We start from the raw sequence: 11,122 nt of genomic DNA, 5'->3' as shown, positions 1-11,122 counted from the left end.
AAGAGATAAAATTATATTTGATAAGTTTTCTTTCTAGCAGCAAAAAAAACAAACATTACTGTAACTGCTGGAAGGCAGCAGATTTAATAACATTAACAACAATGATGAAAATAATAATGATAATAATAATAATATTAATAATAATGATGATAATATTAATAATGATGATGATAATAATATTAATGATAACAAAAACCTGTTCATGGTTCCAGTGTCTTCGGTCGAACAGAGACTCGGACTCGGCTGAACTTTAAGACTCGGATTTAATTTACAACATAAACGATCCCAGATATAAAAAAGCTGATTGACAGAGACCCCCCCTCCCCCCCTGTTGTCATGCAAACATCTCCATAGCAACAAGCAGCTGCAGCTGCTGCAGACCAAGAGACTAGAAAAGACCATAGAAACGTGAAAACGATGCAGGACCGGTCACAGAACCAGAACCAAGCGGCTCATTGGACCGTCTGGTTCCACAGGAAGGTTGAAATCCTCCAGCGGAACCAGAACCGGACTGGGATCTGGACGCAAACCTCTGGTGATCATGGTGTCTGCTTCCTTGAGGCTCCGCCCCTTTCTCCCTGCAGGGCGGCGGCCCGTTAGCAGACCGCTAATGAGCCGACCCGTTTACACCTGGATTTATCTAAAGCTGCGGTTCTGTCGAGCCGTCTGGGTCCGCCCGGTTCCGCCCGGCATGCTGCACACCAACACACCTGGCTGGGCAGGTGGGGGCACGCGGGAGGGGGCGGGGCTTCCTGCTCCAGTCCTGCATGAACCGAGTCTGTCTGGATCCGAGTGGAGTCAGAACCGGGCCGCCTCAAAGTTCTGGAGAAACACCAGTTGACCTCAGGAAGAAGTTCTATCCATTCACTGCTTCCAGAACCAGAACCAGAACCGGCTCAGACAAACACGCCACCAATCGTCACCATGATCAGGAAGAGTTCTGGATCCTGATTGGCGGGGCGGTTCTGGAGGTTCTGCTCAGCGGTCCCGGTAGGACCCAGCAGAACGCGACGGAAAGCTGTGGAATAATAACAAAAACAGACAGAAGTCACACGATCGGGTCCGACCGAACGCCGATTCCCTCTGGGCCAATCAGAGGCCGCGTCCGGCCACAGGTAGTCTCTCCAGACCCGCGGGCCGACCGCTTCCTGGTGACATCACTGAGGGGGCGGGGCCAGGAACGACGGGATGGAGGAAGGACGCGAGGCCGGCAGCCCTGAGGCTCCGCCCCTCACTGGGCGGGGGCGGGGCTGGTGGCGTCGGCGGGCGGCTGCACGTTGTCGGCCAGGTTGTGGGCGTGCTCCAGGAAGAGGTCTTTGAGGACGCTCAGCTCCTTGCTGAGCAGCTTGATCTTGGCCTCCAGCCGCTCGTTCTCCTCCTTCAGCTCGTTGACGCGCTGCTGCGTGTCCATGGCCTTCTGCTTGCTGCGCATGCGGCTCTTCTTCACCGCCAGGTTGTTGCGTTCGCGCCGCTGCCGGTACTCCTCGCTGTCCTTGTCCACGCTGGGCTTCTTCATCTTGCTGGGCGGCGCCGCCTTTCCTCCGGCGGCAGACGGGTCGGCGGGGACGAGCTGGGGGACCTGCTGCAGTCCGGCGAGGGACGCTGCGTTGGACGCTGCGGCGGCGTGCGCCTGGCTCTGGATGACGCTCACGCCGTTGTGCTCTGCTGTGATGAGTTTCGGCTGTGGCGGCCGGCTCATTTGGATGTGCTGCCTGCAGGATCTCAGGTCTGACCGGAGCCGGACGGGTCAGAACCACAGGACGGGTCTGCAGGACAACACAGAGACACAACAATAACCATATTATAATTGTAGAACAGTGCCGCCCTGGTGGCAGCATGTTGGAGTACTTCTCCTGGTTCTGATTGGTTCTTCAGTTGCCCTGGTTTTTGGATGCTTTGCGTGGATTTCTGTTGTACTTTTGATAGGAGGCGCAACCATGGCAACAGAGTGTTGTTTTTAATCGCAGAGCAGAAGCTCAGATAATCACTGAACTGAGACTGTCATAAAGCAACAGAGGTCTCTTCAGATTCGCTGCACCACTGACTGCTCTTGGAGATCCTTCAACAACCGTCTTTCATTTATGAGTTATGACAAAATTTAATTTCCATTTGGAAGGAATAAAGTATTATATAATAATATTGTTTGCGTTCTTTACAATCCAGAATAATCAAATATAGAAACGATAGCAACATTAATTCATAACTAATATTTAATGATAATATCTGGATCCAGTGATCGCCGTCATTCCTGATTACGTCACTCTACGCTGTGAAGCAGCCGCCGCGCTGTGATTGGTCGGCACGTTGCTATGGAGCGGCTGCCCTGTGTGTAGCAGAACTCGCTCCGGGTGAAACAGCGGCTGTTGCCTGTTGTTGCATCATCACTGAGGGGAACTCCGAGTCATGCGGGTCTCAGCACAAACCTCACTTTTCAAAACCGAACCGAACCGGGTCCCAACATCAATACATAAAGCCAAACAGAACGGGAAAACTGGGCCGAACGACGTCAATTAAACGGATCATTTCCCGAAACCGATATAACTTTTAGTTCAATTAAAGCAGCTCATTAAAGCAGCTCGTTTCCTCCCTGATCTAACGACACCCTGAGCTCAAAGTACCGCCTGCTGGTCGCTAGACGCGGTTTCAGACCCGAACCGGGTCGAACCGGGTTATTTTCTCAGATTTTAATCGAACGAGTTAGCCGTTAGCCTATTAGCACCCGCTGCTAACGCTCTTCGAGGATAAATCTGTGTTTCTGAGCCAAAAAGTCAAAGTTTACCTTCACCAGGAGACCGCGTGGTTAACCTGTAGTCTATCCTGACCGATATGGGATAGAAAGTGCCACTTTAATTCCGTCTCCGGCCGCTCTCACTGTTTTTGTTTGGAACATGGACAGCAGCCGATTGCGAAATCTCTCTTTACCATGTTCGGCAATGTTTGGAGTCAGCCAATCAGGGCCGAGGAGGCGGCGGCGTAAAGATCTCTGGGCCAATCAGAGTTTAGCATTTTCAAGAATGATGCAATTCCTTGCTGGAGTGATATGTGGACGGACCAATAGAAAGCGGCCTTTCTGTTGGTTTTGTTTATGTAATATGAGGTTGGTCAGATGAGTTCAGACATGTATGACTTCATTTGATCCTGGCTTCCTGAAACCGGTTCCTTATGAAACACCTAATATATAAATATGTATAAATGTATTTATAATTACTTTATAATACACATATTTTATAGAGTTGTGGGTTTTAAAAGTTGAACATATTTTTAGCAACAGACTGAGTGATACGTGACGGTCTGCTGTTATTCATAGTCATATTGTGTTGTGTTGGGACTACCACATTTCCCCGTTCAGGAATCAATAATGTATTATCTTATATTTATATTATCAGACTGGATCCACCACAGGAGCGTCATCATACTGCTGCAACTCAGTAAGTTAGAGTATTATGTTTATTTCACTTCTTCAAATGAAACTCAATTATTATACAGATTTAGCCTGAACAGAAAGGGAACCTAAATGTGACTCTGTGGACACAAACAGACTAACATGAATTTAAATTTAAATTTGACTTAATAAATAAATCTTCATTAGTGACGTGAATAGAGTTAATCATTACTTCGTCATGAAGTTCATTTATTTTTTATAATTTAATAATTCAAAAAGTGAAACTCAGTATTGTGATGTACTCATAGATCCTCTGTTTCACTGTCTGGTTCTGTTGTTTCTCTTGATTCTGACTTCCAGGTAATAAAAAGCAAGATTCAGTTTGTCTGAAAATTTCAGATTTAAGCCGATTTAAATCCAGAGACGTGAACCGTAGACCAGCTGCGGTTCTGACAGGATGTCCAGGTTGTTGTAAAACGTCCTGGTAGACGGCGCCGCAGGCTTTGGACCCGATAAACCCGTGGGACCAGAAATCAGAAAATCCCCACTAACAGTGGGCGAGTCGGACTGGACCTCCAGAAGCCCAGTTCTGTTCTGCTGAGCCGGTTCTGATGTTTCTCTGGTTCAGGATCCTCGGCTCTATCCCTGATGAATCCGAGCCGTTGGAAGATTCCAGGAGATTAAAACCTGGATGACACCAAACTCTCGCTTTGAAATTCTGAGCAGACAGAAGTTGTTGACCAGGAAAGAGCTTAGAAACAAACCAACGGGATGATTTCACCAAGATAACCAGCAGAGATAACCAGATAACCAGCAGAGATAACTAGCGCTCTCCAGACTTCAGACCTTCCTCTCTGATAAAGCTGACAGTCTCTTGTCTGGGGTTACCCTGAGCCATTTCTGTAGTTATGATGCTACCAGCTGGAGGACAAACTGACCTCTTTTCCTCACTTCCTTCTCCTACTACTCTCCAATTTGCATTATTGTTTCAACTGTTAACTATTTGTTTTCTCCCGACAGAAGCTACAACAGGTCTCGCGTTCTGATTGGCTGATTCCTTCCTGGAGGCGGGGCTTCCACTGAGTTAATGGAAGCCATCCGTTTTTACTTTTCTCTAACATTGAAAGTTCTCCTGGTTCAGTTCTTACCATAACATACCAACTTTATTTATAAAGCACTTTAAAACAACCACAGCTGATACAAAGTGCTGCACATTAAAACACAACATAACAATAAAAAAAATAAAAAAAAATAAAAACTCTTACAGTTTAAAAACAAACATACAATTTAAAACTGGATCCTGCTGGAGTTGAAAGCCAAGTAAAATAGATGGGTTTTAAGACGAGCTTTAAAAGTGGACAGTGAAGGGGCCCCTCTGACGGTCCATATGGGGCCCCTGACAGAGGAGCCCTGTCCCCTCTGAGCTTCCTGCTGGACCTCGGTTCCTCCAGGAGCAGCTGATCTGCCCTGAGAGACCGATGGGGTATGTAGGGGTCAAGAAGCTCAGAGAGGTAAGCTGGGGCAAGATTATGCAATGATTTAAAAACAAACATAAGAATTTTAAAATGAATCCTAAAATATACAGGCAGCCAGTGAAGTGAGGTCAGGTCAGGGGTCACCTGCTCCCTGTCGAGTTCCTGTCCCAAGTGGTGCAGCAGCATCTGAACCAGCTGCAGACGTGAGAGCAGCGACTGACTGACTCCCAGATGAAGTGAGTTACAGTAATCCAATCGAAATAAAAGCCTGGATCACTGTTTCACAATGCTGATTTCACTGACGCCAATCGCCTTAAATGATAAAAGCTGGTTTTAACCACGGCTCTGATCTGGCCGTCCAATCTGAGATCATGTCCACCTTAAAACCAAGATCTGTAATAACAGGTTTAAAATAAACCTCCAAGGGTCCCAGGTCCACAGAGGAGGACTCACAGGAGCCACTGGGTCCAAACACCATCACCTCTGTTTTGCTTTCATTAAAATTTAAAAAGTTCAAGGCCAACCAAGCTTTAATATCACCTGGACATGCCAGGAGATGCTTCATCTCCTGGCATGTCCTTCTGCTGCATCTTCTCAAACCTCCAGTTGATCGTGGCAGACGTCCGCTGGTTCTGACTCGGTTCTGGTTCTGTTGGAGGTTTCTTCCCGTTAAAGAGACGTTTCCTCTTCACTGTTCCTACATCAGCTAGATGGAGACGTCAAGCTGCAAACATCTGCAGCAGATGGACAGGAAGTGAGGCAGATCTACTTCCTGCCACTGATTCAGCTCAGCAGGTTCGTGTTGCTGGAGGTTAAATCCTGTTTTCTTGACGTCTCTAGTGAAACTTTTCAGCTGCTGATGTTTTGCTGTCCTGACAAACATTCAGATGTTTATTGATCTTTTCTTCTTTTTCTCTGATTGTTGCTGCTGTTGGTTTGTGACGTTTCTTTTCACATTTTGCAGTTTTTTTCTCCTGGAGAATAAAAATGATCAGAATCCAACATCAGATCAGCTCTCAAACTTCATGTTGAGATCAATCAGAGATGTAATAAATAATACATTTAATAAAATTTAATTTAAATTAGGGTTAGTTCAATTTAATTTAATTAATCATCCCTGAAGTGACTCGATGCTCCTCTGGGCAGGGGCGGAGCTACGGGGTGGCTGGCCTAGAGGGGCCCCAGATGGGAGGTACAATGTGACTTCAGGGATCCCAGACTTCATCACTGATGAGAGCAGAAGAAGGTGAGCCCCCTCCTCTTCAGTATGGTGTATGTAAAATTACACAGAAAGATGCTCCAGTCATTGTTGACTCATGGTGGTTAAAAACTTTACCAGACCGACTGATTTTAGTGACATAGTGGGTGTAAAATATTGAATAAAATGTTGTCCTACATGACTGGCTTCATTTACATTTAAACTTTATGACATGCAAAATTACAAGAGGATCGTCCTTATTGTCTCCAAGTGTATTCTGGGTAAAACTTGTCACCAGCCGTCCACCAACGTCATCATCAGTCTCTTGGCAACAGATGGCAAACTAGCTAGACCAGTGGTTCTTAACCTGGGTTCGATCAACCCCAGGGGTTCGGCGGAGCCTCTGCCGCGGAGGTAAAGACACGCTGTGTAAAGTCGTGATGACGCCCCGTTTTGCCATCACTTGCTCCAGAGGATCACGTTACATTGCTGAGCCAATCAGAGCTGCGGGAAGGAGCTCCACTCTCAGCAGAGATTTTTTACCAAATTGTATAGTCTAAATCCGCTCCTTAGTCGCATCTTTTCGGGGTTGGTACTGCCTCTAGTGGCTTGGGGGAGGTAATACAACTAATATAATTACATTAATTTTCTGTGGGGGGGTCGATGGTGCGCATATGAAACAGGGGGGTTCGGTACCTCAAAACAGGTTAAGAACCACTGAGCTGGAACATTTTTATGGACTAAGTTATCAGGAGTGGAGCTCCATGGAGCGGCAAAGTGAAAAGGATGGAAAAAAGAGAGGAAAGAAAAGCCAAAAACTGGACGCATATTTTGTTCGTCGTCTTGGAGATGAAGCGGAGTTTTTTTGTTGGCAGCGATTCAGACCCGCCAAACCTGGCAGCCCAGTTTCCAGTCTCAGGTAACAACTAACATATTCACAAAGTGAGTTAACTGTAGACTGATAACCCAGCCGCCGAGCTCACATCCCCTTTTCTCTCTGTGGTGGTGAAACTTGTTAGCTCCGCCGTTGCATGTCTATGTTGTAAAGTTAAATTATAATGAGCTTTATTATTTGGGCCATTAGCCCCGCCCCCCGGCCCGAAGCCGACTTGTTCCGCTGCTGCCGCTGAGATTTTATAGATAGAAACTTTTTTAATGAATTCAAAACATAAACAGCTTAATGCCCTGTTGACTAGGATCACCTGTGATATACGAGTCAGTGACTTGAAATGACTCTTTATAAAATGTCTTGAGACGACAGTTGGCACCGTAGAAATAAACTGAGTTGAATTGAAACAGCTGGAGACGATTCTGTCTGATGAACTATTTATTTTAATAGTTTACATTTTTTAAAACCTCACAAAGAGAAAAGTCTGGACGGAGCAGGACGGAGGCTCCATCTACCAGGGAATCATTATCAGCTGCAGATAAACGCAGAGCGTCTGATTAAACGTTAGCATGATAAACTGATTAGCATCCGCTAACTGACCAGTCCAGACGGAGACACCTGGAGGTGAAACCTGGCAGCTTAATGAGCCACTCATTGTGCATTGATAAGGATTCCTGCACCGATGTGAGTAAGACGGTTGATGACAGACTTGGTGCCGATAAGGCAGAGAGGAAGGACGGTGCCGCACAGCGGGGTGTCATCTGCATAGGAAAAAATTAACACAAAACTTTCACCAAAAGCAAAACCCTGAGGTTCACCTGGAGAGGTAACTGGGAAGACTGGGAGCTGGTTGAAACGGTGCCAAAAATCTGATGGAGGAAAATCTGTGTTGAGAAATGGTTTAAAATGCTGGACTGGGGTTAGAGACTAAGTTTATTTATACTTTTCAAACATAACGCTGATTGGACCTGATTCTAGAATCGCTGCAGTCAGACTGACAGCCTCTGCTGCTGGGAGGAGAAATCAATAAAACAAGCTGAGATAACCTCAACATCCGACCTTGACCTCCGACCTCAGCAGGTGTTTTGTGGAAAGCTGAGTAAACGGTTCTTCAACCCGTCTGGACTTCACTGAGCAGAACTCGTAAAGGGTTCAAAAAAGTCCAGAAACGTCATTTTTAAAAAAGTTCTCTGTGAAACGAAGCTGCTTTATTCTGGTTGGACTCAAACGGGTCGGGTCGGTCCGAGCTTCTGGTACCGGTTCTGGATTTCTCAGAGAAAAGTCTGTCAAAATCCTGCTTGTATGAAAGTTGTGCTGTGAAAAACCGTCTGCGCGGTCTGTCGCCGATAGAGGGCGCTGCAGGCCGGGGCATCAGGCCCCCGACGCTCCGCTCGGAGTTGAACATTGACCGTCTGACGGAGCTCAGATTCATGACTTCACTTTTAAAGGAGAAACTTTCACAGTTGGACCCAAACGGCTGGAGACGATCCGAACCTGCAGAAAGTTCTGAGAGAAAACACCAAACTGTTGAACATTTCTGTGCTGCAGAAGAGTCTCTGTAACCGCTGAATGGGTTCGGTTCTGAATGGGTTCAGTTCTGAATGGGTTCGGTTTTGTTCGGAACTGGGTCTCTGCTGGAGCGGGTCTAGAGATTAATGGTTCAAGCGCAAAGGAGCAGAGCGAGGAGAGCTAATGTCCGTGGGGTGTGTGTGTGTGTGTGTGTGTGTGTGTGCGCTCCGCCCCGCCCACTCCCTCGTCCTATAAAGCCTGGCTGTGACAGCTCAGAGGTTACTGAGCAGCAGGAATCGGCCCCGCAGCCCGCAGCTTCACGCAGCTCCTCTCCACGTCACGCAGAGCCTCGTCCCGCTCAGCGTCCCGCCAGCTGGTCTCACCTGAGCTCGTCACCTGCGCGGCCCGCCGTGCCTCACCCTGGATTCGCGGAGCGCCTCGCCATGCATGCCGGGCTTTAGGTTCTCCATGGAGCTCTCCAACCTGTACGAAGCGGCGCCGCGGCCCCTGATGAGCAGCCTGACCCACGGCCAGCAGCCCCCCTCCGGTTACAGAGACCCGGCGGACCTCGGCGGGGACATCGGAGACAACGAGACCTCCATCGACCTGAGCGCCTACATCGACCCGTCGGCGTTCAACGACGACTTCCTGGCCGACCTGTTCCACCACGGCGCGCGGCAGGACAAGCTGAAGATGATGAGCGGGGACTTCGACTCCGCGGCCCCGCAGCAGCTCTACATGTCCGGATACATGGACTCCAAGATGGAGCCCTTCTACGAGCACAACCCGCCGCGCATCCGCCCGGTGGCCATCAAGCAGGAGCCGCGGGACGATGAGGACCTGAACCTCAGCCTGCCGCCCTCCTACCACCACCCGCATCCCCACCCGCACTCCCAGTACTCCCAGCACCACCAGCCGCCGCCGCCGCAGCAGCAGCAGATGCCGCACCTGCAGTATCAGATCGCGCACTGCGCGCAGACCACCATGCACCTCCAGCCGGGACACCCGACCCCGCCGCCGACCCCAGTGCCCAGCCCGCACCACCCGCACCAGCACCCGCAGCAGGGCGGCCTGAAGCTGCTGGAGCACCAGCGGGGCGGCGCGAAGTCCAAGAAGCACGTCGACAAGAGCAGTCCGGAGTACCGGCTGCGGCGCGAGCGCAACAACGTGGCGGTGCGCAAGAGCCGCGACAAGGCGAAGATGCGCAACCTGGAGACGCAGCAGAAGGTGGTGGAGCTGACGGCCGACAACGAGCGGCTGCGGCGCCGCGTGGAGCACCTGACCCGGGAGCTGGACACGCTGCGGGGCATCTTCCGGCAGCTGCCCGACGGATCCTTCAAGCCGCTGGGCAGCTGAGGGGCGCGGGTCTGGAACTGGACCCGAACTGGACCGGAACCCGATGGATTACCTGGCAGCTGAGCTTCACCGGGACATCCGGAACATCTGGGCCGGTTCTCCTCCAGCAGCTACCAAACGAACCAAAGCGCACAAACTGAGCAGACTGGAAGCAGCTTTGGTTCGATTCCGGACGTGTTTCTCACCGAACCGGACCCAGAATCTGTTATTGGACCACCTTCCCACTGCATGAGCTGGACCGAACCGGACTCACCCTGGCGGTTCCGTCCGGCATTTGTGCCTTTCCGACGGTTTAAAACTGAACCTGCAGCTCTGCTCCTCCTGTGCCTTAAGAACCGAACCGAACCGAACCGAGCCCGGTCCAGGTTAACCATGTCTATGCAGTCAGCTGCACCAGTACTGTAAGGAGGCTGGTTCTGGCTCCGCCGAACCCCCTCAGACTGGACCCGAACCTGCGGTCTCATGCACCTTGTCCCAGACATGACGGTACTGACCCGGTACCGATCCGGACTAAACAGAACGTTCTGCTCTAACTGTGAACTGGGCGGCTCTTCCTCTCCTCCAGTGAGTCATTCTCACTCAGTGCCTTCCGATCGTGACCTTTGACCCGTTCCGTTCGGAACCGAGGAAGCAGCACTTTGTTCGAACCTTCCTGACCCAAATGTAAAATAATTCTCTATATAAATAAATATATGAATGAATATGAAATACCAAAAACCTGCAGCATTGTAATAAAGCAGCTTGTTTCATCTCATCTCCTGTTTCTGTGCTGGAATCCCCAGATTAAAGCTAATCCAGATTATTGATCACTGATCGGCCTGATGAGGCCCAAGCTGCGGCCCGGGGGCCGTTTGTGGTGCAGAACTGTGTGTTTATTCATCAGGTGAAATTATTTCCCACATCATTAGTTTGAAATGAAAAAAAATCATTTTTAATAACTAATCTATTATAATAAAGAGAACCAGCTTTTTCCAGAGACTTTCACTGAAAACCAGACTTTGTTGCAGACAAATCAGCTTTAATTCCATTTATTAAGATGAAGCATGGCGGAAGCAGCTGACCGAATCCTGTTTTCACTTTCTGTTAAAACAGCAAACATATAAAATCATATCAAATCCTTCACCTACAAAACAATAAAAATAATAATTATCAGATGACTTTAATTGCTTGAATTTATTTTTCTACATTATTTTCTTGGCCCTTCTGTTTTGCTGATGTGACATCAGAGGTCCTGATGCATCTGATTGGTTCTAGTGAAATTCCTTTTCCTGTTTCCAAACTGCTAGGCTCCGCCCACTTCCTGCAGAAACACC

At 48.8% G+C, this 11,122-nt stretch overlaps 2 protein-coding genes across 2 annotated transcripts; one reads left to right on the top strand and one right to left on the bottom strand.

The window, feature by feature from the left end:
• Positions 1–244: 244 nt before the first annotated feature.
• Positions 245–2,923, bottom strand: cebpg (CCAAT enhancer binding protein gamma). The gene is made up of 2 exons (XM_014976456.2): positions 2,780–2,923; positions 245–1,766 (listed from the first exon to the last, which is right to left on the bottom strand). The coding sequence occupies exon 2, from the start codon at positions 1,697–1,699 to the stop codon at positions 1,232–1,234; it is 468 nt and encodes a 155-aa protein (XP_014831942.1). The 5' UTR covers positions 1,700–1,766; positions 2,780–2,923; the 3' UTR covers positions 245–1,231.
• A 4,787-nt stretch (positions 2,924–7,710) lies between these two features.
• On the top strand, positions 7,711–10,563 carry cebpa (CCAAT enhancer binding protein alpha). The gene has a single exon (XM_014976454.2). The coding sequence runs from the start codon at positions 8,901–8,903 to the stop codon at positions 9,807–9,809; it is 909 nt and encodes a 302-aa protein (XP_014831940.2). The 5' UTR covers positions 7,711–8,900; the 3' UTR covers positions 9,810–10,563.
• Positions 10,564–11,122: the final 559 nt, after the last annotated feature.

The sequence above is a fragment of the Poecilia mexicana genome, unplaced genomic scaffold (genome assembly GCF_051168715.1).
Source record: "Poecilia mexicana isolate PSO_F unplaced genomic scaffold, ASM5116871v1 scaffold_23, whole genome shotgun sequence".
Lineage (NCBI taxonomy): Eukaryota > Metazoa > Chordata > Actinopteri > Cyprinodontiformes > Poeciliidae > Poecilia > Poecilia mexicana.
The sequence above is the reverse complement of the archived record's forward strand: the minus strand, read 5'-3'. Positions and strand labels throughout refer to the sequence as shown.

Bases quoted from the DNA above. Each gene is read 5' to 3' on its own strand.
- cebpa (XM_014976454.2), top strand. From the start codon at position 8,901: ATGCCGGGCTTTAGGTTCTCCATGGAGCTCTCCAACCTGTACGAAGCG.
- cebpg (XM_014976456.2), bottom strand. From the start codon at position 1,699: ATGAGCCGGCCGCCACAGCCGAAACTCATCACAGCAGAGCACAACGGC.